General features: G+C 40.2%; 1 protein-coding gene across 3 annotated transcripts; it reads right to left on the reverse strand.

The window, feature by feature from the left end:
* Positions 1–1,981: 1,981 nt before the first annotated feature.
* Positions 1,982–27,167, reverse strand: RB195_004829 (uncharacterized protein; the record flags this gene model as incomplete). Of its 3 annotated transcripts, XM_064182856.1 has the most annotated exons (22): positions 1,982–2,260; positions 4,063–4,195; positions 4,250–4,363; positions 4,433–4,527; positions 4,582–4,678; positions 4,848–4,921; positions 4,979–5,095; positions 5,149–5,251; positions 5,311–5,438; positions 5,492–5,574; positions 5,627–5,778; positions 7,142–7,248; positions 10,540–10,703; positions 15,434–15,555; positions 18,686–18,760; positions 18,822–18,893; positions 20,656–20,720; positions 21,269–21,450; positions 21,522–21,597; positions 21,653–21,760; positions 26,920–26,997; positions 27,114–27,167. In XM_064182856.1, the coding sequence occupies 22 exons, from the start codon at positions 27,165–27,167 to the stop codon at positions 1,982–1,984; spliced, it is 2,478 nt and encodes an 825-aa protein (XP_064034121.1). The 3 variants fall into 3 exon arrangements, with proteins under 3 accessions (XP_064034121.1, XP_064034122.1, XP_064034123.1); XM_064182854.1 differs by lacking the exons at positions 15,434–15,555; positions 18,686–18,760; positions 18,822–18,893; ... (4 more) ...; positions 26,920–26,997; positions 27,114–27,167 and having other exon boundaries at positions 10,540–10,698; XM_064182855.1 differs by lacking the exons at positions 1,982–2,260; positions 4,063–4,195; positions 4,250–4,363; ... (8 more) ...; positions 7,142–7,248; positions 10,540–10,703 and having other exon boundaries at positions 15,387–15,555.
* Positions 27,168–27,765: the final 598 nt, after the last annotated feature.

Genomic DNA, 27,765 nt, shown 5'->3' on the forward strand with positions numbered 1-27,765 from the left:
TTCCAACAAAATTGTTTAAAAAAGAACTAAAAATTACGACAAGACTGTATTAACGAAAAGTGAAAATAAGCAGCATCATCGAAATCAAACATCACGATAATACGAACACGAATCATACAATCAAACATCACATCATCATCATCACATATATAATCATATATCATATATATATATCATATATATCATATATATATATATATATATATAATGTATAATCTGCAGAATGTGATTTGTACGTCTTTTTGACGGCGAAAAGGGAGTAGGTTGAAGGAGGGGGGTCAACTAAAAAAAATGCTCAAATTGCTAATTAAGCAAGTTTCTTTAACTCTGAGCCACTAAACATGATTGGTTGATTTTGTAATTACGTTGCTTAGCATAATTACATTAACTGAGCCTTTTTTTGTTTTTTTTTTTCGTTAAGACTTCCTAAGCTTTTGTCCGGAAGCGTAGCAGCTAGAAAAAATGGTTCGAAATCCGCTCTGGCCTCCCACTGGTTAGAGGTAGGTTGATCTCACATTATTTAGGAAAAATCGTTGTATATAACGCCGAATCAACGGGAGTCCGCCATTCAGTTGCATAACGTAAAGAATGGTTGCTGCTGGATTGCTGACACGGGGAAGAGGGAATTGAGGGCAGGGTGCACAAAAATCGTTCTTGAAGGAAGCGTAAAACGATTTTGACATGGTGCGGAACTCACAGCGAAAGTGTAGATTTGGATAGTAGATTGCGAAACCCGGAGTGGTTCTGCCCATCTTTCCCTTTCTCGTTTTTCTTTCTCTTTCTTTCTCGTAAAAAAAAAGCGTGGAAGACACCTTTTCCGGGACATAGAGGCGCGTTCCTCGTAGGCGTAGGCTTCTAAGGCGGTTCCCACGCTGTTCTCCACGACTATTAGAGAAAGATGAGCGGAACCACGATGGTGCGAAAAATACGCCATCACTCTCACGTGATCCATATCATCAAGTACAGATGATTCAGACTTAATGATTTAGTTTTAATCTTCATCACCCGAGGGAGTTTAAATGGGAGTTTAAACTGAAGATTGACGGTGAACATCGCTAAATCAGAAATCCAGTTACTCGAACAATAAAGCGAATAAATTCCTCAAAACACGAAAAATGATATAAGAACGTCCCAGAAAATAAATTGTAACCATACTGCAATTTCTACGGACAAAAACACGAGATCTGAAGTGTCATTGATCCTCATAGGAAGTCTTAACACGCAATTAGTGAAGTTAATCGATAATAGTACTAATAGTCTTTCCACTCAAACGGTTTTGCAATCGACTGCCCGACCTGGAAACAATTACAAATGAAAGAAAAATTCCTAGAACAATAGAGACTAAAGCGAGTATAAGGCTGATACGCACTATTGCGACACAAAAAGTGGAAGAGCAAAAAAAACATCACAAGGAAGCGTTTAAGTAGACAGAAATGTCCCGCAAGTAATCTTGGAAAGAACGGCGTAAACCACAATGAATATGACAGTATAATTGTTTTCATATTTAACTATTTCTTATTTAAAACAGTGAGTATCACCTCCCGATAACGACTATGTACTTAAACAATGATCCCACGCTGTTATACATATATCTATCTCTGTCACAGGTTCATTTATGTATAGTTGCCGGCGAACGAGTTCAACTGGGGCAACACGCTCTTGGCGAGGGTACAACTATTCCTCTACTTTCATAACGTACTCAGCTATCGTGCCTGTCTTCACGATAGTACTGCTGAATTAAAAGGAGGATACAGAATGAGGCATGGTGTTGGTCAATCCCCGTGGGAATACTCCTATACGACAAATCTGTCCCATTAAATGGTTGAATCCGTTCGGTGGCCACTGCACATACACGGTTTCAGGCACATACGAGAAGTACATACACCTCTAACGAAAACAGAATGTTAAACTATATACACTGGTTATAACACACATTGAACATTCATAGCGAAGAAACCGGGCAAATGAAGAAGAAGACATCTCAAGTTTTGCTCAGGACACTACCCGCGCCTCCGGGAAGCTTATCAGCATAGTCGTGAACCTCTGGCGTATATGTGAGTACAATAAAGAACACCCAAAGGTGCAGCAAAACAAAGTAAACAGCTAGGAATAAACGAGCTGCTGGATAATTGCGCAACACAGAAATCAAACGAAATATCACTGAATCAACTGCTGTAACTGCTTGCTTTGCGGCTGGATGCTGGACAGAGAGCGAGGTAGACGGAGGATCTATCGGTATTACGGTTTCACGAGGTGCTTTCTGAAAGAATACATACTGTTTTATTAATAGAAAGTAGAAATTGTACTCATGTCTTCCTCTTTTTTCTTGTTCTTTAGCATTCACCGCATCTGCTGGTGGACTTGCTCTGCTGTTTTGTGGCCGCTATTTCGCACACTTGTACACATAGCCAGGATGGATGCTAGTTAGCATCATGGTGTGGCAGATCAACTCAGCGTTATTTCCAGTAGCAACTGGTGTTTCGCCAGGTACGTCTGTGGTTGATAGCGATCTTTCGATCACCACCTCCGCCCTCATGAATATCTTACCAAACCAGAAAAGAGATCAGGTCTTTGGAAGTTTTAGGTTGTATACAGCCTTGTATACAGTACTTTCTCGCAAGTTGTTTAGCACTGAAATGCCACCTCAATTACATGTTTTGATCATACCCGCAACGATAGTATTCGACAGAGACTGTCGAATGCTATCGTTGCGGGTATGATCAAAACAAATATACATGATCAAAACATCTAACTACTACTTCAGAACAAATTCTATTCTCGTTGCAAGCTATCGCTCGATATATCCTTTAGTAGAAACCTTCAAGCATGAGACTACCACCGAACCCAACCATCGCGCCGAGAAGTGACTGCAGTGACCAGCACTGAGAAAGTGTCGCTGTGTCCACGGCCATCACAATGTTCGTCTTCGAATACCGAAGTAATCGCTGGACTTGTGTTAGTCTACAAGCGGATAACATCAGCAGTGTAGAGGAGCTCTCAAATTTCTACAGATCTCGAACGGTGGTATCAACGAAAACGACTGGAAAAACGGTCGACTCGTGCTGATGGGGGATGGCAATTCCGCCAATGTCTGAGTTCGACTCTGAAACTACTAAGAAACTAAAGAAGGAAAGCAACAATACCAGTGAGGGTCTCGCCTCAAATACTGTTTATCTGCATCAGAATCCGGTTACGAGACTGATGTGCATCTTTTAATAGTTTATAATGATGCAGCTACAAAACAACGAGTTTCTCACTACTGAAAAAAACTTGGAGTAACAAAATATGATTCTCTGGGAAGAATAGTTGAGAGGGTATGGATTTAAACGATAAAAAAAAATTCGAATTGACTCAGCAATCCTGAGAAATACTGGTTTATAATTACAATTTGCCAGGACCACAGAGATGAACGATTACACTCAAAAAAGCAAGCCTATCAAGTCCAGCAGATTACATACCTATTGTCATATCTACACTCTGACCTAGCCGATTGGCTGGTATTCCGCCCGTCGTCAGTGCATCACGGTCGATTTCGTACGGGAGGTGGTCCAAGCGTTAAACTAGGTCGAGAGAAGCGAAATGTAAAGGTTCCTGCCCTTCATAGTTCTTACTATTTCGACCGCATTGAAAAGTAATTCTCAAGTATGAAGAAATAGGAACTCTCTTACTCTTCCTCTAGACCTGTATAGTCACGATTTGCTCGGTGCAGAGCACTTGAGCACTGTTACGATGTTACGATGTTATGATGCGATCTGCGATGAGAGTATCGCACTGGAAAATTCTAATCCGCGATCAGGAAAGTTGTGTATGTTGTCAAAAATCAAATCACAGACAAGAGCTGTGTAGAGTTGAGTTTCAAAGAAGCCTTCAAACAACTTCGAACTTCGAAAAATTAACTTATAAGCCGAGTATTTGTCGGCGGGTAATACTGTTATGTGTTGATAATTCTCCAGACAGAATTTCTAAAGGCAGAATTCAGGTTCATGTTTACCATACAAACTGTAGGAGAGAAGGATATGGAGTAAGTTCATAAAAATAAAAAATATCTATAAAAGGTCTTACTTGCAATCTCTCCAACTTCAATGCAAGAATTTGGTTGTTTTTCAGCGCTTCTTCAAGTTCTATTTGTTTCTGGAGAAGACGTTCGCCCAACGAAAGTCCATCGGTTCCACGACTGAGCTCTTCTTCCCGTCTCCTGTATATATCGGTTAATAATAGAATTTTTCACACAGTAATCTAATCGCTACACCTCGCTCTCTGATCCTGCACATTCTTCCTGAGCTCCGCTTCTTGTAATTCTAGCTTCTTAGCAAATTCTTCGCTTTGCCTCCTCATCTCCTGTTTCTGGAACTCACTTTCAATCCTAAAAGTAAAGTGTAGATTTTAAGAGAGTTGGTTCATTATTAATTTATTTATTAAAAGAGGAAAGAACCTGGCACAATCCACTTTCTCATTAAGCAAAGCCACTGTCGCATGCCAGCTTTGTTTTTCCTCTAGATACTGTTTCCGCTGTTCTGTTTGTTTCCCCTACAACATATTTTAAAAGCATCTCTTATGCACAACCAAAAGTGAACCTTGAACCTGTTCTTCTCTAAGCTGGTTTTCCATTTCGTCAATCTCCGATCGCAAATTATACACCATTAATTGCGCTGATTCTAAGTCAGCGCGTGCGAGATCCCTAAACAACAGTTTCGTGCATAGATTCTCAACAAAAAAAAAAGATATATTAAAAAAAACCTTGGACAGTTTGTGTATTCGAACTAATTACTAATGTATGTACTAATTATGAGCATTCATCGACAAATAGGAAGTAGTAGAACAATAAAGGACACAAAAAAAGTGGTTACCTCTCAACCCTCATCTCTTCGAGTTCAGCCTGCACAAGATGCCCTGGGCGATCTGCAGAATCATTCATATTTTGCTGAAATCTTCCAAATTAGCAAAACTTTAAGTAACAGTCACTAATTCTCTAGACAACCTCGCTTTTCAGAGAATCCACAAGTTTCTCCTTTGCCTGAAGTATTTTCTGTGCCTTTTCCTTGTACTGATCAAATTCTTTTTTGTTCTCATTAAGATTGAATTTGGCAAGGCGAAGCTGGAATCACAGTATTTAAATGAGAGAAAATAGTAAGTAGGACTTTACAGAACCTGTTCACCCATTGCACGGACTTCCTCTTCTTGGGCCATACACTTCCGCCTCAATTGGGCACACTCTTCAAGAAGAAGATCACACTGTTCCTGCGTTTTTTTCCTTAAAAGAAACACTCAAAAAGCTAAAATAACGTCCAAAAAGATCGAGGTAGCACTCGCCTGGCAATTTTCAACTCTTCAACGCTGTCTACGTTAACATGCTGAGCTAGCTTCTGCTCAACCATTTCCTTCTCAGCTTTTAACTCAAAAAGTTCTTCACTTCGCTTCGCCAACTTTCGTTCCAGTTCCTAAGAGCTTCAGTGAAGGTTTTTTTCCAACCCAGCAAAATCCTATGAATCACCGAAATTTTCGTCTTCATTGCGACTATTTGTGTTTCCTTCGCCCATAATTGTGATTTCATCTGAGAAACATCCTGTGCTTGTTCTAGAATCGTACAGATAAAAGTGGAAACAAGGATGAGCATCTGACTTCATACCGTAGGTAGAACTTTGTGCGGTCTGAGCGGATAGCACACTCCGATCCCCACTTGACCTACGACTTCGTGTCTCCTCCATGTCATGAATTACATCTTCATTGAGCATAGCCATCAAGTCATTTCCACGTTGGTCACGTTCCGCAACTACACCCCTGGATAGAATGAAGCTGAATGGACTGTAAAATGCAACAGTCCGGAATTCCACTGTAAAAATACATTGTCGGCCAAAAAAAAGGAGCAGTTAGTCGACATAGTTACAAGCACCTATCTGAAAAAGAGAGAAGAAAATCTTTTTCTTTTGCTAGCGAGATTTTGTGAAATTTCACTCAAGGATCTGAAAATCGCTTGAGGCCTGGGGTATTGTCCATATCCCATCAAAGTCCTCTCCTTGCCAAGCGTCGAGATCGTTCCAACTACATACACAAGAGCCAAAAACAGGAAGACAAAGTGACCACTCTCATTAGCAAGCAGAGCTGGTGAATCACAAAGATTTTCCAAAAGGGTGTATGAGATCTACACAATATGTAAAATACTCAAAGGCAGTGTGTGGGTCCTTGTGAGTAGATACATACTTTGGATTGTTGACAACGAGTGTAAGTATGTATTCCTTCGCTCAATTCCTCCGAATTATCTTGCAAAAAAGCGTTGGAAACGGCATCTGTTCCTTCGAGCTACTTTAGAAGCTGTCGAAAATCAATAAGGTGTAATCAACAGAGTATTCAAATAAAACCAATGGGCAAGCTACCGAGAGAACCGGAGCGTGTACGAAGGTGCCGCGAACTAACGTACCTCGCATTATCTGAGGCGGGTCCCACAGAGACTCCAACATAGTCAATTTCATGGTATGCTCCCTTCAAGTACTAGCGCATAGTGTAATGGTGCTGCATGTGGGACAATCTTACAACTCAGAGAGCCTCAAGAACGGCATGAGGTGGTTAATAATAGATAAGCAATCTTTTTTCTGTTGATGGATGGATTCCAAACGGAAACTCAGACTGCTTCTAATGCCCTTCTGGCAGATATTCCCTTCTATTGGGTAAAATTGTGCTTTAAAAATTACTAAATACTAAATATTCATTTCCACCACGCTCCTAATTCTTATGTAACGGTGGTCTCATCGGAATTCCACGTCTTTTGGCAGCCAAATGGTTTTCGATCCGCAATTTCACCATCCTTCCGATTTCTCCAATATAAATATCATTGCACACACAACTTCTCCAATATAAATATCATTGCACCGACATACAATTCCCCTTGTAGAGTCTATTACGAAACATCACTTGATATTGTCGTTCGGGATGTTCACCAATAAAACCTCATATTACAACTTTGCTTGCAGAGTCCGGCGTATTGCGAAGGTTAAGGAGTCGGAGATGAAAGGCATACGGGGGATTCCAACCTCATGTGAGGTCCTCACAGTTTTATTTTATCCTCACACTTCTATGGCTTTCTTTTCGGAAAAATTTAAGAGGTTAGAAGGACCAGAAGTTAGTGAAAATTACATCCAACGTTTACCTCTCATTAGTTCTCCGTCTGGGTACAGCAAATTCGGAATGTGTTCGAGAAGGGAGTGATGGGCCACTGCGACCTAATTCTTCCGTGTGCACTTCCGAATCTTCATTCTGAAAATAGTTTGAAAATGACATCAGAACAAAATGCTGTTGCGGTCATTGCTATATGGAGTACGATGTTGGGAACAGTAACATCAACAACGCTAGCCTAATCACAATATTCTGCACGGGTAGCGCAAAATGAACACCCGCAGGGCTTGGAAACTCTTTTAAATGATAAAAGACAAAATGAACGGCATCGATCAATCTCAATGCCCACACGTTCGACTTCAATTCAGAATATTTTGAGGTTTGTGAGCGCTTGTACCCTTAGCATGAATTACGAGGGAGGGTTGATGTGTCAAGTCAGTATTTTATTTCCTTTTAGGCAAGATCACTGCCACTATCATGTCTTTTTCGACGACAAATCCTTTTTTTTTTCTTCGCTGTTTCTTCTTAATTATTTCCTCTAATTTGCACTATTCTTAAAAGAAATGGACCGAGAGCGGACGCTTAATGATTATGTGGAAGGCCAAATAAAGCAGACATTGAACTGAAGTCACTCGAACTAGTGAGTGTTGCTAAGTATATTTCTAACATATTTAGCATAACCGCTGCTGCAAAAAGTCCTAGCACTTCATCTTTGAAATCTCGCCATAAACCACAGAGCCTAGTCATTCTTACAACTTCTGGCGCAAAGGCCCTGCAAACAACATGATTGGGAATGTTAGAGGAACCACTTGGGCACTTACACTCCACCCAAAAATGCCTGATTTCTGCCCTGTGGTGTTCTGACATGAGCCGCTCAAATTCGTCCTCGTTGATGGAAGCCAGGATGGTAAATGGGAAAAATTCTCTACCATTTTCCAATGATCTACGCGAGAGGAAGAATTCGAAAACAGACGTGATCACGAAGAGTTTCTCGATGACTGCAACCCACCTATTTAAACGAAGTAAGAAAAGGGAGTAAAAAGGAACAGGATTTGAACAATGGATAGTTTCGCCTCTACCCTAAGATGATACTCAAAATTCACTCATTATCAGTCTCCTCTGAAGCTTCTCAATAGGAAGAATAAACTAATTTCAACAACATGAGTGAATGTAAAAATGTAAGTAATATGTAAATGAAAGGAATAAGTAAACTAATGATCCAAATAAAACAGTCAATGAAGTAAACCCATAAAATACTATTATTTTTACTTTTGCTTGAGCTGAAGGACTTTTCAATTCAAGTGGAAGCTTAAAGTTAGGTTAATATGACTTCGAATTCATCTGAGTCATCTGAAATTAAGACCGGCAGTAAGAGGTTGCACCCTATACCAACGCTAACGTGCCGCGAAATTTATATGCGCATAGCTTACAACTACTACAGCTTATCAGAATGAGAAGCCTTGAAAGACATCATGAGATTACCACTTTATATAGTTCAGAGGATCGATAGTACCAAGTAGTTCAGGTTCGGCAGAGAGTTACAAAAACACTAAAAGGAAAAAAAAGCAGACGCACAGGTAGATATGGTTGTTGTCAGTTTGCTTTTAGCTTTAAGCCGCATTGAAAGAATTCAGATTATGTCAAACCAAGTGAGCTTTACATGACTTTTTTTTGAGGTACACCTCTGCGATCCCAATTAGCTGCAATTATTTCAAATCTTTATTCAATTCCAAGAATTTTTTATGTACAAGAGTACATCCTTCTGCAACTCCGTCAACTGGTGAATGTCAATAAAAAGAAGAAAATTTTACTACTAGTACTTCCTATGTAATGAAACCTGGCTTTTCCGAAATTAAGACCTATTTCGCGTCTAAAGTTAATTCCATCTCCACTGTAACTGAAATTCCTTTGAAGCTATGTTTTTCTCTACAAAAAAAAAACTCTTTCTTTATGTTCTTGTAGTAACTTCAGCCACTATCTAATAACAGATCATTCTTATCTAAACATCCCATATATCACCTGACAGCGTCCGCTCCTCGAGGAGATTTAATCTGCGTTTTCCAGCTGCACTACTACCGAGTAAATTACGTTGCAAATGTTTGAGCGGTACTACCGCAGCTAGCACTCGTACGCCAACTTCCACAGATTATATTTTTAAAAGTGAAAACCTTCTTCGTTTTTAACTATTGATCAATAAAATAGATTCCAATTTCGTCTGAAATCAGATGGAAAGCTCTTTTTCTACCTACCCATCATATCAGTCGCAGCATGTTTGCACTTGATCTAAGGGCTGAACATCCCGCACTCAACTATAACTTTAGATACATGGTTGGAGGTCTTAAGCTTTTACTCGAATTGAAGAAGAAACTAAGTAAAAGTAGAAAAACTTCCCAAAGATAAGCTAAATGGACGAATAACAAATGAAGACTAGTCGCTGAATTGAGTAACATTCAGCACCTGAGGCATGTTCTCTGTTTGCAAAGTTTCTTTCCATTTAGAAACTTGAGATGAACAGATATCAAAGAATGATTATGCTTGAAACCGGCAATTATGATACCTACTTCAAAACGTTGACCCAACTGACTTAGCTACTCACTTCCAGTAGGCCTGTTTGAAAAGCTTGGTGAATTAAAAGCATTGGCATTTCCAGTTTTATCTCCCGTTTTTTCTCTTAGTACCTTTACATTACATGTCATGTATCTTTGAAAACTAATACTTCGGATTTACTGCCCCGTTTGTCTGAGCCTTCCATTTCCAGTGGTGAACTGTAGATTGACGTAATATCGCTTTCTCAGATGCAGAAGCCATTTGACAGCCAAGAACAGTTGGTGGTCTAATAAAGGTTTTTGCGTTTTCAGTGCAAAAATCTTCATTAGACCACAAACTGTTCAGTTTTGAGTGGTCCCCCAACTACATTTTAGCGATACTCACTGGACGGTTCCATGATGACTCACGAATACTACTTGAGACCTCACAGCGAAGATGACGATTACACTGCGTGAATAACAGTTTCAATTACCCATGTTTGCCCTTAGTTTAATCCATAAATTTTTAGAGGTGGTGCTCTTATATGCTTATGTGCAGTTCTACCAAAATTCCTGCAACTGTAAAAAAACAGTCCACCAGAAATTGAACCAAGAATATAGATATAGATGGTAAATACAAAAAAGCAAAAAAAAAACTTCTTCTGAGGGGTAAAAGAAACTTTCTGGGCAATTTAATGAATTAAAACAAGCAGAATATATGGAAAAATGAAAGTCATCACATTGAGGAACGCTCTCTGAGATACCATCTTTGTTCTAAATTTTTATTTGATTCACGAAGCAAAGATGAATAATTATGTGATTCCCTTTTCTTTGAACAAAGAAAAACGAGAATAGACTCAAAAAAAGAAACCTCAATATCCACTGTTAAAAAAAGAAAAGAAATCACCTCGTTCCTTAGCTGAGCATATGAAGAGCTTCGAGCTGGTTTTGACCCAGACGATCGAACTTTTTGATTGTGAATAACATCACCAGTAGACTGGTCAAGTCGATTTAGCAGATCCTCGGCTTTTTCGGCAAAATCAGTTACTTTCGTTATCCATGACATGTGGTCTGTAAACGACGATTTTCAACTCACTGTGAGACGTTGGGAGATGAGGGAGGAATGAAAGCTAACTCATGCCCACATCTCATACATAAAGTTTATGACAAGAACAAATTAAAACAACCCAGGGACAGATCAAAACTCCACATAAAAGTGGATAACAAAGCCATGGTCGCAAACAAGTGATGCCACGAATAGCACGGTTAGCAATGGAGCGCGGAATATGGCGACGTATGGTTCTATTTGGAAGAAACCCGTTCCGCCTCGGAACCTGTACTCGTCACACCGACAGCTGCCATAAGATACAAATGAGGTGCCTGTCACCGAGGTTCTTTTGTTCGCTAATTACTCTCCAACAGTTTCCCGTCGTCATCGAAGGCTGAAGTCAAAACGCAATGAAAACGCAGAAAAATTCTGGAAATGTAGGAAAGTGGGAATCGATGGAGTTTAGTTCTGAGCTCTCGCTCTTTTTCGCATTTCTACCGTTTCGATTCTCAATTAGACGCAAAAATAGTTTGAAGGCAGCCTATAACGAAACTGACATAGTGTTGAAACCTTATACAAAACATAGAAATCGGAATGCATATTACGAATATGACCATGAACCTCTACATTTCAATTAATCATCCTGAAAAACGGCATGGAAACCGCCTTTGTTCCTACGATTTGCGTTAGAACGCACCCAGTAGGAACAACGGCGGTTGCCGGTTAATGAGGTCTTCTCGCCAGCCTATCAAAGCATTCGAAAATCAGTGAGATCTCTTCACCAACATATCTAAGAAAAACAGTGAATGAACTGGTAAGGGGACCAAGGCGTGCACAAGGCGTGTGTTCTAACGTATCTCGTCGGAACAAACGCCGTTCCCATGCCGTTTTTCAGGGCGATTATGAGGAAATCGAGCGTTAGCAAGCTTATATTCGTAATTTATAGTTCGAACTCTATATTTTGCATCACATCTCCACACTTATGAAAGCACAACTTAGATGTTTAGATGTGAATAAACGTACAGGTGAGTCTTAGCTCTAATCGCGGATTTTCTGAGAAGGAAAATTAAGAAATAAGCCGTACATAAAGGTCTGTATAAAAATACATATGACATACCATATATATATATATATATATATATATATATATATATATATATATATATATATATATATATATATATATATATATTTTTTTTATAATTCTACCGCGTTTCCGGCTCTTTAGCGGACTTGGAGCTCCGCTTGGTTAAATCACCCCACGAATCTGAGGTGCCATGAATTTCAGTATTGGAGTATTCGTATACGGCATAGTAGATTATGGAAAGGAGTAATTCCGTCCATTTCTTCCTAATTGCCGTAAAAACGGCCAGGAAGATGCGGCGCATGCACAAGGCTGGTGCGCTCCAATTGAATTCGTGGTAGAAAATAGCGCGCTGAAACGCTCGAAGCCATATCTTCCGGGCCGTTTTTTACGGCAATTAAGAAGAAATGGAAGGAATCATCCATCACTCCAGAATCTACTATGCCGTATGCGAATACTCCACCTGAAATCAGTACCCCTCAGATTCGTGTGGTGATGCCTTTAAAGGCATGTGTGCGAATTCGTTTTGATTTGAGTTAAGAGGATTTAGAACTTGAATAGTGAATGGGGGAGCATGACTACTTTGGTTATTTACTGTTATCTAGCACAGCTTCATTAAGTTGTTGTTTCTAGAAGTATTTCCACTGTGAGCAAAGATAGCATATGTGTACTCGATAGCTACTAACTTTCATCTAATAGTTTGCACTCTGCATTGTAGGTTAGAACATGACGTTATGATATGTGCTAGCGTGGGATTGAGTTTGGCAGGGAATTAGGTGACTCTTACTCTTACTTCAGCAGCTTCCAGCCTATCTCTTTTGCTACATCTAAAAGTTGTTTGCTCGTAGCTACACCTTCAATCTCGCTCTCAGAAATACTTTTTTTTTCCTAATTTTCCTTTTCGTGTATCTTTTCAAAAATATGTGGACTTGAATTGTGCAGAAGTCTGAAAGATGCTTGCTGAATGGCTGTCTATGATATGTTTTTATGGACAAACATGTCTCTTTAACAAGTTGAATGAAAAGACGGTGGACGTTAACACAAATATAAAGCAAAACTTATTTAAAGTGGTCATCAAATAGTATCTGAAAAACATAAATAAATGAATTGGTATTACCATTTCAACGTTAAACACCACTCAGGTCGTACGCTCTGTGAAGGTTCACAGAAACTAATCATGAGAATTTATATACATATGGATACATGAGAACAGACAGCAGAGATGAAGGCTCTCAGATTCTCGAGCTTTTCCCTGCTTCTTAGCAACGATATCCTTTTTTCAACGTTTTCCGTGCGCAAACATAACACAACATGAGCAAGTATTGCTCTGTTGTCGAACTCACAAACATCAGAAGGAAGATTCCTTCAGTTGCTTAGAGAGAAATTAGAAGCCTTCTACCATCGAGGCGAGTTCACGACGAATTCTCGCAATCACAGGCTCCCTGCCTCCTTTTTACCATCTCCGAAGGCATGAGACATGAAAGGGCCGTGGCTGTTGTCGCTGCCGAGCTTCTGACATAACGAGAGAGAGAGAGCTTTTTCATTTATGTGTTAGGATCCCCAATTTCAGAAATGGCGATGATTTAATCAAGTTGCAGAATATTAGTAGTCAGCAGCTACCTCTTGTGTGTATTTGTGTATCTACACGTGTGTAGTTGGTTCAAACCGACATGAAGCCCATTGCAGTTGAGTGGCTGTGCTCGAACAGGTGTGGTGCGAGGTATAGTAGGGTCAAAAGGACATGAAACACGTACGCAATTGCGTACGCGGCTTCTTTCGAGGCGCTTCGGTGGAACGTAGTGGCTAGGAGCGTGGTGAAATTCTTGCTGGCATCACCCATCGCTGCAGTTGGCGACGGGCCCACCTCGGTTCCAACTGCTGCCTCCACAGCGCCGCTTCGAGCGCGTACGCAAATGCACATCAACAACACTCGTGTTTCATGTCGTATTGACCCGACTATACCACTAAGAATCTTGGTGAAACAATTCCTGACGCAACTTATCGCCACAGTTCGCGTAGTGCCACCTTAATTCCAACAGCTATCTCCTGCACCACTTTAAGCGCAGCCTCTCAGGTGGCGCTTCACGTCGTTTTGAGCGTAAATGTACATGTATTAGTGTGAAACGAATTTTCAGAAAGGAGATAGACGGAGCCCATAGCGTTGAATTGGTGACAGAAAGGAAGGGAAAAATGGGTGAGACGAGTCCCATGGTGCAGATTTTGTGCGCTGAGAGGGATTCCATTACACGCGATTGGTGCGACGGCGCAAGAAATTCGAATCAGCAGCATTATTGGCGCATCGGCACTGCACAATAATTCTGGACGAATGTGTCTGAAGGTAGGTGAGGCATTGTTAACTCTTCGATAAAAGTGAGAACAGTATGCATAACGCTTATGCATAACGTTTCACCCTAACTACCCTAAGTCTGCTCTACTATGCGTTCTCTGATCATGTTTGCAAGTTTTCTTCTTCAGGATTTCCGATGCCCTTCGGAAGTCATTGTTTACTTTGCATACATCTTCATTAAACCTCAAAGAACTCTGAATTAAACTCGAACACGTAGCCATACCTCCAAAAAGCTTGATCAACGCCGTGCAATTTATCTTTTTACTTTATAATTCAGTTTTTATAGTACGCATAAATTTATTATGGAAATCAAGTGCCAAACAGTACACATAGTCAATATCAGAACAGCAACGAACAGCAGAAAAAACGCCGGAAGTGATATGAAGCCTAACTCTGGCCAAAGATGATTGGATTTAATCTATATGAAAAGAAGCGCGCAATACAAAAGACTCTCCGCAGAGGTGCAATTTTGCACGAGCTTGGCGACCTCACAAAAGCATTTCTTTAATACAGTATAAAAGTTACTAAAGAAATAACATGAAGTAAAAAAAATATTGCCAGCAATGTAGCATCAGATGATAACGCCAAACTAAGAAGGAGCACGCCGATGATGCTGTCCTCATCAGGTAATCAGATTCATAAACTACCTACTTTGGCAAACTCGCAGCGAAACAAACAAAAGCGACGAAAATAATAGAGAAGCAAACTGAATGGAAGAATATCTACTGGAAGACCCGGAGGCAATAACAACCGGACACAAGTGATATTCTGAACTATCGAAAAAGTGACAAGCCAGTAACGCGCATCTATAAAGGTACTCGAGGACAGCATCCTCTGTGTGGACACGTCTAGAGCATACATCAATATACTGAATAGAACTCATCAGTTGATGCAAAATGCACTAGAGATTTTTTCACTCGTCGTCGATAACGACTCAGAAAGATATATATTTTCTTGAAAATGATTCTTATATTTCGACAATTTCACTTGTGAGACTTTAAGACTATTAGCACAATTCAAAGAGTTCTCTACTTCTGCTAACCTGAGATTTGTCAGCATAGCGCATCTCCAAACGGAAACGATGTCATTGCGATTGCTAGAGAATATCAACTACACAATAATAAAAATACAAAAAAACAGAACCAACGAAGTCAGAATAAAACATTAGGGCTGGTGTGTCAGTTAAGGAGAGAAGGCACTGTGATGCAAACACTGAATCATTGGGCTGTTAGCGTAACAAAACTAAGCGGCAAAAAGTAGTAATAATGACGTATTCTAGTTGTGATTCATCCTCAATGGCTGACTCATTGACATTCGATTACCCGTGTGTGTCCGCTCGTGCTTCGTCAGATGATCAGAACGCATGAATTTTTTGCCGCAGTGACCGCATGCAAATCGCTTCTCCCCAGTGTGCGTACGACGGTGCCGTTGTAGCTCGTCACTCCTGCAATGATTTGAAAGAATTCGAAAGCATTCAAGAACGGTTGTATTTTTAAGGAATAATATTGAGATCCCTCATAGAACAATTTATAAAGTGGATTTGTTTGTTTTTTTTTCTCTTGTCTACTCATGCTCTTGTTCGCTTCATATTAGATTAAATCCGAAAGTTTTGCACTAGATTTCAAACTATTACAACTTTATTGTTCGTTATTGTTGTTATAGATATTAATCAACCGGGCGGGTGTAGTGTAGCGATTAAAGGTTCCGCTTCCTGCACGATCGATCGAAGGATCGAATCCGCCCTAGTGCTCACTAAGCCTTTCATCACTCTGTGGTCGTTAAATTGGTATCAGACTTGTCTGGGAGGATAAAAACACTGACTTGACACATCGGCTTCCCAAGCGGATTGATTAACACCCTACGTATGTTCAACGCTACATTACACTTCCAGAAGTCCACATCTCTCATAGCTGCCAGACGAAGAAGCGCGAAATCCCACCTTCCAGTTCTTTCTGACCATCTTTTTTTTTCTTTCGTAGATACGTCTTCAGTGTTCGAAACAAATGGTTCTCAGATGAGATCAAGAAGAGAGAATAAGCATGGTACGGTAGAACTACCCAACCACATTCAGCAATTCTCCTGCGAGTAAGCTTTGGCATGTTAGGTAGCGCATTGTCATGAAGCTACAGAAGGTTTGAGACCGGTCACAGACAGCTGCCTGTTTTTCAAATGGTAGTGTTGAGCGATTATCTAGCGTATCTCGTTGATTTCGAATTATTCTCTCTCATATGCAGTGGTGACCTATCAACTAGGTTTTAGCGTAACCAGGCTACAATTACAATACTCACTTCAGACGAAAACTCAAACATCCATCAAATTATTGGTTTTTGACTATTGTCTTTTTTCTGCCCAGTAAAATTTTCCCAACTAGAGCTTAGGCATACGCTACTATGAATTATAAAATAACCCGACTTTTCATTCTGTATAAACTATTTCTCGGCATAAGTGGTAACGTCCAAGGACCTTCGTTATCGGTAATCCGAGCCGGTGAGTCCCAACATTACACGGCGCATCCGCAGGTGACGAATAGGAGGCCAAACACTCACCAAAAGCGACCTTTTGCCTGAGCTGAGACGTAGGTAAACGTAGGCTCGAACTTCCTGCATCTGCTATGCCAGGAATGACTCATAATGTAATGTAATAGAACTAACTAAGACAAGACGACACAATTCACGGAACACTCGAGAAGAACTGTTCCTAGGAACATGCGACAGTGGAGCAGCGCTCTAATCAGCATATATGAAATCCTCCGAATGAGAAAGTTTCTCCCATGTCTATAGCAAAAATACGTCAATATCAAATATATGGACAATTATTGGAGTCTCCTACCAAAGACTCGAGAAGAACAAACCGAATTTCTGCTTTTATCAAACTCTAATATCCTCGCCAGACAGCTTTTATCTCGTTCCGCAAACTCTGAGAAAATTTTGCGGCAGGAATGGAAAAAAGAGGTTAATTCTCACTCTTTTACCAGAGAAAACAGTCTGTTGACTACGCATGTTCCTGATCTGTACTCTCGACTACTCCAGAGGACCAAATTTCCAATTCCCCATACGAAAAGACTAAACTGGTTATCGCCTCCTTCCACGTGTTTCCATGTTCCACGTCTAAATAACTTTGCTGCGCTCTTACCCACCGCTCGCTCCATTGTTAGTGGACCTGTTACTGTTTCTTGCCTGTGTTCCCTCTTTTACATCTGGTATATCTCGAAATCTGCTACGTTGGGTTTTCTCATGGATAATGTAGGATTCGAGTGTAGATTACGAGTATGATAATGTTAACGCTCAATTCCCATTAGTCGTTCTAAAAAAGGAATGGAAAACTTCTGCGATGCCTCAGAATGGGCCATCCTCGTACACTCACTGCGTCCTGCAGCAGTTTCAGACGTCTTTCAGGACGATTAGGGATTGAGCACGAAGCCGTTCATATCCATAATTTACATGCTAAACTCCACTTTGCCCATGGGAGATCCCAACATCATCAACTTCGTGATATGCTGCCAACAAGTCAAACCAGTGCTTGCTATAAACGAAGGCCATAAATCAAATAAATTTCGCCTTAAATAGGCGTAAAAAAATGGTTGTAAGTATGGGTGTAGCCCAGTCGGTAAAAGTCAATTGTGACTGCACGGTCAATGTGTCGAAGCCATACTAGTGCCAACCAACCAACCAAACCTTCATCCTTTTGGGTGCAGAACCTTTTATGAGAGAACAATGATAAAAAGACCTACATGGATATTGGATCGCCCTCGCAATTCATTCTATTGCTGCACACCAGTTCATAAAGCTCACACAACTTTTAATGGAAGTCGAAGGCGTAAGCTCATCCATAGAAGGATTGATCAAGGCCAGCACTTTATTCTCTATCTTTTATTAAAACTACAGAGGATAGACAGTGCGAATACAGCGCGAAATTCCAAGAGAGGAAAATTATATCTTTGTTTGGATTTAGCTGAACCCATTATAATGGCATAGGGATCGTACCGAATTGAGTACACCCCTAATGTCCGAAACAGTAAACAATTGAACGAGGTCTTTGTCTATCGTTTAGTAAATGGACAAGTTCGCAAGAGAGCTGCCGAAGTACAGTTAAATACCGAGATAGCGCTGAAAAAACACGAAGGCACAAGTCTTACGTAGCTTTATGGTCTTATCATGCTTCTTCAATCCACTCTTCTCTTACTTTTTATCTCCTTTTTGGCTAATGTTTTTAACCTAGAATTTAGTGAATTCATTCTACCCCAATACCTCAGCTGCATAAACAAGAAGAGGACATACATTGGACTCACTTCTAACTTTTTTCTCGCTATCGCTGTAACGATTCAGACAGTAGCTTTTACGCGATTAGATAAGACTCTTCAATATCACATACTGTTTCCCTGGACAAGATAGAATTTTGAGTTCATTACCACCTTTGAAAATAACAAATGTAGTCTACTTTTGAGTGCCTGTACACTTAACAATACAAGATTGTAGCATATTTCATAACGCTTAAAATTTGACGAATCAAACAAAGAAATTTTGCTTAATAAAAAAAGATTCGGAGTCCAATTAACAAAAGTCGTCTGGACGAACCTTGTGAATCTTTTAGTGCAGTGTTGCCAATCACAAGCAAATGGTTTGTTTCCGGCATGTCCACGTAGATGTGCTCTGTAAATAAAAAATTTTTAGCTGTACCATTATAAACACATGACTCTACGAACTAACTTACCTCAAATGTGACGTTTTCCCGTATGTTTTTTGGCAAATATGGCAAATGTGTAACCGTTGCTTCCCGTCTCCGCTGAAATAATGAGAACTTTAGGAAACCACCTTTCCTACGACTATAGAAAGCAGCCTACTTTACATAAGTTCAGCAGAAATTCAGGTGGCAACACTCAGTGACAAAACAAAGATCAAAGATTTTTTTTTGCAAAAATTGAATTTGGTTTGAAAATGGATGCGGTGTTCAGCAATGTAAATTTGTAACATTAGCCTATTAAACTCACAGTGAAATTGGATTTAGTTGAACATGAGGGGATATACTTATGGAAATACAGATGGAAAGCAACTAGGCGTGTCCTATAACAACTTGAGAGATTATGCATGACCTGAGCCGCAATTCTCGCCACCATTCCCAACTGTGCACTTCCAGCCATACGTTATATATTGAATTACACCAAGCACTAGATTACCTACACTGGGGCCTGAGTCAGTCATGGATTAGAACTAATATTAGATGTTAGTTTATTATTCTAGGGCCTCATCAAATCGGTGAAGGTGATGAACTTAATTTTGGCAGCAATTACTAATGAAAATGTACAAAGTAGTGCCAACAATCCTTCCTAAACTCTCAAAGAAGCATAAGTGTTAATCACGACATTGGTTATGTTGTTGATCTTCATTAACCCTAAGTGTAGTTGCTTTCCTAAATTTTTCCTCCTCTTCCAAAAAAATATCGATGTGTTTTGCAACTTTTAAGAATAAAAAATGAGACAATTTCTCAAACGATGAACAGAAAATGTCATGTCATCAAATTGATTCCTTTAAATTAAACTTCATAGGTTCTATCCTGTCAAGAACAAGGTTTCGAATTATTGGAAAGTTTCGGATTTCCAGAATATTAAATGGGAACAAAGTTCTTTTTAAAATATACTATTGCACAATGCGCTGACGATGTTCGAGGTTCTCTGAGACAATAAAGAGTTCAAGTTGCAGATTAAGGATTAGTGTCCACACTCAATTCCCCCTAATCAATCTAATAATATAAATCTAATAATCTAAGTAAAAAACGGTGTCGTGATCGTCCTTATTTCCTATGAGGTACGTTAGAACGTGGGACCGTTATCGAGGCGCCGCATTCAAGAGTGAGCTGAGTGAGAATCAATCAGGTCATGGCAGCCTACTCAAGTAAGACCAATGAATAGACTGCTGGAGGAACCGGAGCTTGTTCAAGGGTGATACGTTCTAACGCACCTCGTAGCAAAAAAAGCCATTTTCAGGACGATTAGAGATAATTAAGCGTGGCCGTGTTCATACTCGTAATCTACAATCCGAACTCTGTATTGTCGAAATTCCAACAACATCGTCAATTTCGTGATCTGTTGCCTTACAATTCGAAGTACTTAAAGGTAATAGGACGCAGCGTAACTCCACCTTCTCAGAACTTTGTCTAACTGAACTGATTTAGAATGAAAACGGACAAACTGGAATCTTATTGCTATTATATAAACGTGCAATAAATAGTTTCATCTGAACAGACTTGACGTGGTATGTTTAGAGCTCTAAAGTTCTTGGTATAGAAACCGTTCCGCTACTATACTATTAGCCGTCTGAAAAAAAAAAAACACTTTCCACAGTGGGGATGTTTTTGCCGCCAGAAACCCCTCGAGTATACACAAAAACACATTTCCACCACGAACCACGCTGTAGACCACGAAAATTAAATTCTCCCACCTTGCGTATTTCATTACAACTCTCATATAAAGTCACATGATTCGCTCTCCATCAAACACGTTCAATATAGAATCTCCCTCATAACTCAAAGACTTGACAAAGTGACTCACGATCTAGGAGCGTTTGCATTCTGGCAGTTCGGGCAAGTACAGGCACATCTTTTTGGCACTTGACTCTGAAAGACAAACAGTCAGGACCACACTTGATCGAATTAGGAAAGACAAAATCCTAGCAAATTGATAGCATAACCAAGATAATACAACATAGTAAGAAGAAGCTGTGGAAAACAATAGCTCCTATTATACTTCCAGTGAAATAAATATTGAACTTCTGCAATCTCATATTCCACGGCTCCAAGATTTCTAAGCACCACCACAATTTTGAAAAGAATTTAAAAAACTAGAGTATTAAGCATGCAGCAGGTGGTGAAGTCTTATTCCCGCTTTGGGACTTAAGCATAGAGGCTTTCGAACATGCGTAAAAGTCGTAAAGTAGAAGAATAGCCCTTATTCCTTCTACCGTAACACCTGTTCGTTGAAAACAAACTACCTCAGAATAGGATACCCAGAGCAAAACCAATATTAGATGACATTTAGACACCTTTCATGAGAAAGTCAGGTTCTCACACCAAGACCAAACTTTTGCGTGCGTTCTAGAGTTTAAACGACACTAAATTTGTGTAGCATAGAAAGAAGAGAAATTAAACGAAAAAAGCACTATTACATCGTCGATTCCCATTTCGTATTCTCCGGCCATCATGTTTGGAGAGTCGCTTCCGCCAGCGATTCTGGACGACTGATTATGTGTATGACTCGGTTGCTGACTGGATGCGGTTGTTGCGGCCGAGTCGTTGGTGATAATCCATTTTTGCGGATCGTTTGGATCTTGTTGAAAATGCAAATTGCCTGAAACAACAAGCTTTTTCTTTCTAATCATAATCTCCAAGGTTTTTAGAGGCTTCGATAGTATTTCCCACCAAGTGTGATGCGCTGTTGTGACTGAGGCTGCGAAATCGGTGTTCCTCCAGCACGACCAGAATCCAACGTTTCCATCTTTACAACAACCAAAATTTTTGTAAATGTTATAACTACTAGCTCACTTACAAACCTGTGTGACATTTATGTGCGTGTTACTGCTCGTCGGCTGCATAGGGCTGAGCACAGTCATTTGTTTCTTCTGCGTATCAGCCGGAATCTGCACCGGGATGAAGGTGAGCTAAAAAGCACAGTGATAGTGATCTAACGCTCAAAACATTCAGCCAATTTTGAAGAGCTGACTGTTTAAGTTTGAATATGAAACGTCAAATTACACTAGACATAAATGATGCTAAAACAACATACCAGCCTAGTGTAGTTTCGAATATTTAACTACTCCTGACTGACTTCTAACTACCTCCCTGATTTCAAACATTTCAGGATAACTAGAGCACCACTTCCTCTTATAAATATGGAATAGAACAGAGGATAAAACCCTGGCGCTGATCGACTCATTCACGGTGCGCCGTGCTTTTCGACTTCAATTCAGAATCACTTAAGGTTTACAAATGCGTAAGCAGCCTTTACAATGACTTGCTGTAGGTCATTTGATGTACGAAACCTTTTTTCAATCCTCTTAGACAAGCCTGAAACCAATTTTCCGGAGTGATGAGTCTTCGCAGACTGAAGGGAGTTTCGAATCATTGACAGCGTAGGCACAGCTGAGCCTTTTACACACATTGACCCAAACTTTTACAAATAAAACTGTTATTCGTAAAGGTCCTCAAAAAGCGAAAAAAAAAGTCAGAAGAAATGGAACTGACATTAGGCAGGAGACACCGCAGCTACGATAATAAAAATTTAATAGCATGAAAACAAAATGCTTTGCGAAACAGAAGCCAAGACAAAATGACTTATACGCTTTCATAAAACGGAGAAATTTCGCTGATCAAGCCTTTACGCAAGCTATCATTGGGAAAAGATAAAAGTTCCACAGCGGAATACATCTCCTTATTTTTTGTAATGCTACGCACTTGTGTTTCTGAATTTCCCTTTCTGCTGATGCGGAGATACAACCACGAAAATTTCCGCAAACCAGTCTTTAATTAATAGATTGTAGAAACACTATTTCAGCATGTTATGCCATGAACCGACGAGTCACACCCGCGAAGACAACTCCTACGTTGGCAGAAAAGGAACGAATAAAGAAAGGAAGAAATTTGATATTTGTATTAATCAAGTTGAAAAAAAGAGCATTGAAAATAAAGTTTATGATCGAATGATAACAATATTTGAAGATGATGTCCTCGTTGCTCAAATACACGACCATTCACCGCTAGTGGTGAAGCTCCAGAATTGCTTTCTGCACGAATCGAATGAAAAGTTAAAGGAACCATCTGGCGACCATGCAGTACTCTTTCTATTCCTGCGAAATCTACAGAACCATAGTATTGCAATGTTCCTTGACTGGAAGAGCAGTGACGTCCACGGTCATTATGGAGTGGTTGAACCTGCACACCCAGAAGAGCCTGATCGTACGTCTCAAAGTGCATGCTGCACCAAGGGAACGAAAGTGGCAAATAGCCAAGCCGCAGCGACGTGGTCACACAAACAAATTCCCACGACTAACCCTGAGAAAATGAGTATGTAGAACAGTGGTGCCAAAAAAAAGTTATCCGTCATTGTTCCATATACTTCGAACCCCCAATTCACGTCTGATCTGCTTACTGATATACATCAAAGGTCCTCAGGTATTTCATTCGACAACCTCTACTAGTTCATCACGACGAAACGGAGAGTTATAGCCAAGGATCGGATGCTCTCTCTATACTATATATATATATATATATATATAATATATATATACATTGTATATAATATTATATATATATTAGAGTAAATTCTGTCATAACTGTGCAAGTTATACAACTTGCACTTCGGACAACAACATGGAAAAGACTTTTGGAGAGGAGTGAGTCGTTCGTGTCGATGATTTTCCCAGAAGAAACGTCACTCTGAAGGTCTCAAGACAGTTACCCCATACTTCACTACACCTCCGCCGAGAATTAAAATGAACTTCATTCGACGTATCGAATATTGTTCACAATCCACGCGTTCTTTTCCACAAATTTCCGCTAAAATTAGATTTTTTAAAAGTGCTATGCCTGATATAGACGGATCAAAACGACATAAAACTTGTTGCAGCTACGAGCAGACGTAGCAGTCAGGATTGTGGGGACCTTTGCTGCAGTTCGCGATGGTTCCATCTGGATCCCAACCGCTAGCTTCACTTCACCGCTTCAAGCGCAGCCTCTTACGCAACTTCGCCGAGCTTCATCTCGTTCATCTGACCCGATTGTACAAGTAATATACGTCCCCAAAAAATCGAGCATTCCCTAAACACCTGGCGTAGGATAGATTTGATTTGATTAGATCCAGAGAAAAAAGTTTGCTTGTCCAGATAGGACTTAACCTTATCCAATCCAATCTAAAAGCGTTGAAACATCATGAATCCAAAATTTCACTGTAAAATCAACATAAACCTTTTCAACAGTGATTACAGTAGTCAGCTTAAACGAGGCAGACAGTATCGGCAGAATGGGACGATACTGTCTAAAAGGATAGAGTTGTCAGCAATGCGAACTTACCATTTTGTTTATCTTTTACGTATTTAGGACAGGACCCATCATTCTTCCACCACTTGCCCAAAACCACTGAATTGGGTCGTGACGTCATTGGTAGCTCCGATAGCAAAACGAAAGGTATTACTACAGATCGGCTTTTTCCTCCAAAAGGCGCATAAAACAGCATTTCCCAAAAACCGCTGAATTGGGTCGTGACGACATCAGTAACTCCGATAGCAGAACGAAAAATATTACTACAGATCCTCGAACGAGCATATACAATGACTTCGCTATCAGATGAAACAAAAAATGGTACTTGTTTGCAGGAACACATTATGTCAACAAAGTTTTAAACAGAGGCGGTAGATAAAGACGTTTGATCAATTGAGTAAGGACGTACCTAAAGATTTCATTAATTTAGTCTGATATTTAAAATTCGCAACCAAAATCCGTATAACAAGTGTCTTCAGAGTAGAAAATGTTACCAAACGGTCCCTACTATGAACGTATCCGAGCAAAAACAAAATGAATTGAAACCACATAACAGTGCAAAATGGATAAACGTGTGAGATTAAGCCTTGTGAATTATTCTGGATAAATCAGTACACCAGAGACTCATAGAAACAACAAGATTACCCACCTAAAAAAAACAATTATTCATAGTTTGCACGAACAGCGCGCTAATTTATCCGTTGTTTTTAATTCCATCCTTGAATTCTATTCAGTTCAAAAACTCAAAGTCCTTGTTATTGCTCGTGCTTCTACGGAACTACAGTGTACATTTACGCGACAAGAATATCACTCAACTTCGCCGTCGAGCTGGAGCAAGCCACTGGCTGTCACAAAAATACGCTCACACCCACTTGCAAACGGGTAAAAAAAGGTGCGCTTTGCACGTAACTCCTTGGGAAAAGTTGGTTTGAAAAAAGTTGAAAAAAAGGATCATAAGTCAGAACTTTTCGACCGGACTCTACATATGTTGTACTACGCCACGTGATTCTGACCACGTCATACATGACCTACCGCCTATGGGCGCGACTAGGACTAGGAGCGGTAACCACGACTGTTGCCTTCGCATTTCTCACAATTATTAAGAACGAAGGTTCTCTTAAAAGTGGAATTACCCAATAATTAGATATATCACAGAAAAAATGACTGAAAGAAGCCCTGCTTTCACAAAAAACGCTCGCTACTCTGATATGAGAAATTTCGCAGGATTTGCAATTTGCAGGAACCCTATCTTTTCTGCAATGCAATGATAATTTTAAAAAGAAATATAGATACGTCGCTGTTTAATATCAACTTAGAGTCCAGAAAATTCTCGATTCTCTCCATGCCCAACTGTAATATTCAGAGTTCCAGTGTTACCGAAATATTAAAACCAAATGTCGGAAAATTCGGGTCACTTCTTGCAAATCGATAATGCCATATGAAACTTAGCCTAAGTGAGTAGCAGGAAATCTCTATCGCTCCTTTCGTAAATAAAAAAAAGAACAAAGGCGAGGATTGAAGTGATTGTAATCTGAAAACAAATTCTATCCCAAACTATACGAGAGAATGGAGAATTACATAATCATTTTTGTAAACTGCTAGCGTATTTTATAAATAGTATCCTGCCTAGTCAGAATCTATGAATCAGTTATTAAACACTTCGTGAAAACAGTGAAGCAAAGCTCGCCACAATGAAAACCACTCTTACATTGCAAGTGCGACATTCCGAATACGAGAATATGCCATAGAACCGCATTACCAAACAAGTTTCGCAGGATGATGATTAACGATAATGACCAAGAAATAAAGCAGAAGTGAGAGAAATAAACAAACAATTACCACACTGAGTGAACTTGACATATCGTACGATATCAAGGCAAAATTTCGCACTAAATTAATTAATCTGTAGCAAAATGAGTATAGACTACGCCTAGTTCTAAGAACGGATCGCTTCCTTACAAAAAGTTTTAGTGAAGTATTCGGAATGTAGAGGGTCCAACCCATTTTTGAGGGAACCAATGTTTAAGGGTTTGGTGTTTTTTTTTTCTTCAGAGCAAAATACTTCACCAATAAGGTAAGGAATATAAAATGTCTCTAAAAAAGGTAGATGTGCCATATGTCATCAAAACACTATTTCATTGAGAACATGAAGAAATAAAGGGCCGATAAAAGAAAGCAAACTTCCCCTCCCTGGCTAGGATTGGTTAAGTGGTCTACAATTTTCAATTTTTCTTTAACCTGAACCTGAATATTCATTAATTCAAGAGTAATTATGACAGCACTAATGTGTAGTAGATCTCGTATTCTTGTGAAATCAATGGAACATGCTCCAGGCAACGAAATCTGTGCTGAGTCAAAAAAACCTTAGAATGGAGCGTTCTAAGCATGTGGAATGAAATTGCTTCCATAAAAACTCAACTAAACTTTCTCCTTCCATTCGAAAAATAAAAACTAGACCCATATCAAGTGTAATGCAAGCAAAACCAATGGTCCGACGTCTTACGTCTACTATGCGTCCATTCTAATTTACCACATCACGGAAAGGTATAATCGCACTTATAACAGTCCCGCTGTCACTTCGCACCTTGACGAATTTGGCAGCAATGGGAAACGAGACCGTACTTACACTACAAGGATAAGACAGTAATCAGTGGGTGACTGGAACGCGCATTTCAACTAAAAGAACCGGCGCCGTCCACCATGCACAGAAACACTTCGACGGATCAATACTAGTGGGTATCGATTGGTCTCGCAAACATACTCATCCACACACAGACGTACACACCTGTTGCTGGCCGGTGTTTGGCTGCAGAAGATAGACTTGTTGGGTTGGTTGTTGAGTTGCATGTGGAATGAGGATCACCTGAAAAGGGGGATTTTTCTCGCGTCCGACATGCTGCACTAGCTAGTCGGTCGATCAATACTGTCGATACTATGGATCAACCTCGGATGGATCTATACTTGAACAAAACACATTACCTTAGCGGGTTGCTGCTGGGTGGTTGGCTTCGGAAGGAGGGGCGGCTCGGCCATCGGGGGTGGGGCAAATGACGGACCGCCCGCCACCGCAGCACGCCCCGCGCCGCCACGCCCCCACGCTACGCTCTCCGTGTCCGCCACGGTCTCTCGGGACGCTCGAACGCTCTCCGTCCATGCGTGCACACCTTCCTACCGTCTCATCGCTCTTCCGTTAGCGTTCTGCGTTCTTTCCGCCGTCATGTCTGCAATGTGCTTCCTCCATCGCATATGACACATTCTCAGCGCCTCTCCGTTCACGTGCACATTTGTCGACGCTGTGTGTCTTTAGCTGTGGCGGTAATTGTTATTCGCACTGAGTCCCTCGCAGTAAACCGCCACACCTCTCTCATCTCATTCGTCACAGTGTAAATTCCTACGGGATATCTAGGCCATCCCCATGTATGCGCATTTATTCCGTGTTTGGATTCGAGTTAAGGGTGGATTCGATTCTTCTTGCATGGTAGGATGGTTGTCTGCTGTGAAATTGTCCTTCACACGGCTCAATCCATAACTGCTAAGGGAATCCTTTTTTGATTCAACCCTGATAGATCTCGAATCGCAAGAAGTCCTCCAACCTGTCGGAACTGTAGGTGGTAAACTTCTACTAATTAGT

This window comes from Necator americanus, chromosome I, assembly GCF_031761385.1.
Source record: "Necator americanus strain Aroian chromosome I, whole genome shotgun sequence".
NCBI classification, from domain to species: Eukaryota; Metazoa; Nematoda; class Chromadorea; order Rhabditida; family Ancylostomatidae; genus Necator; species Necator americanus.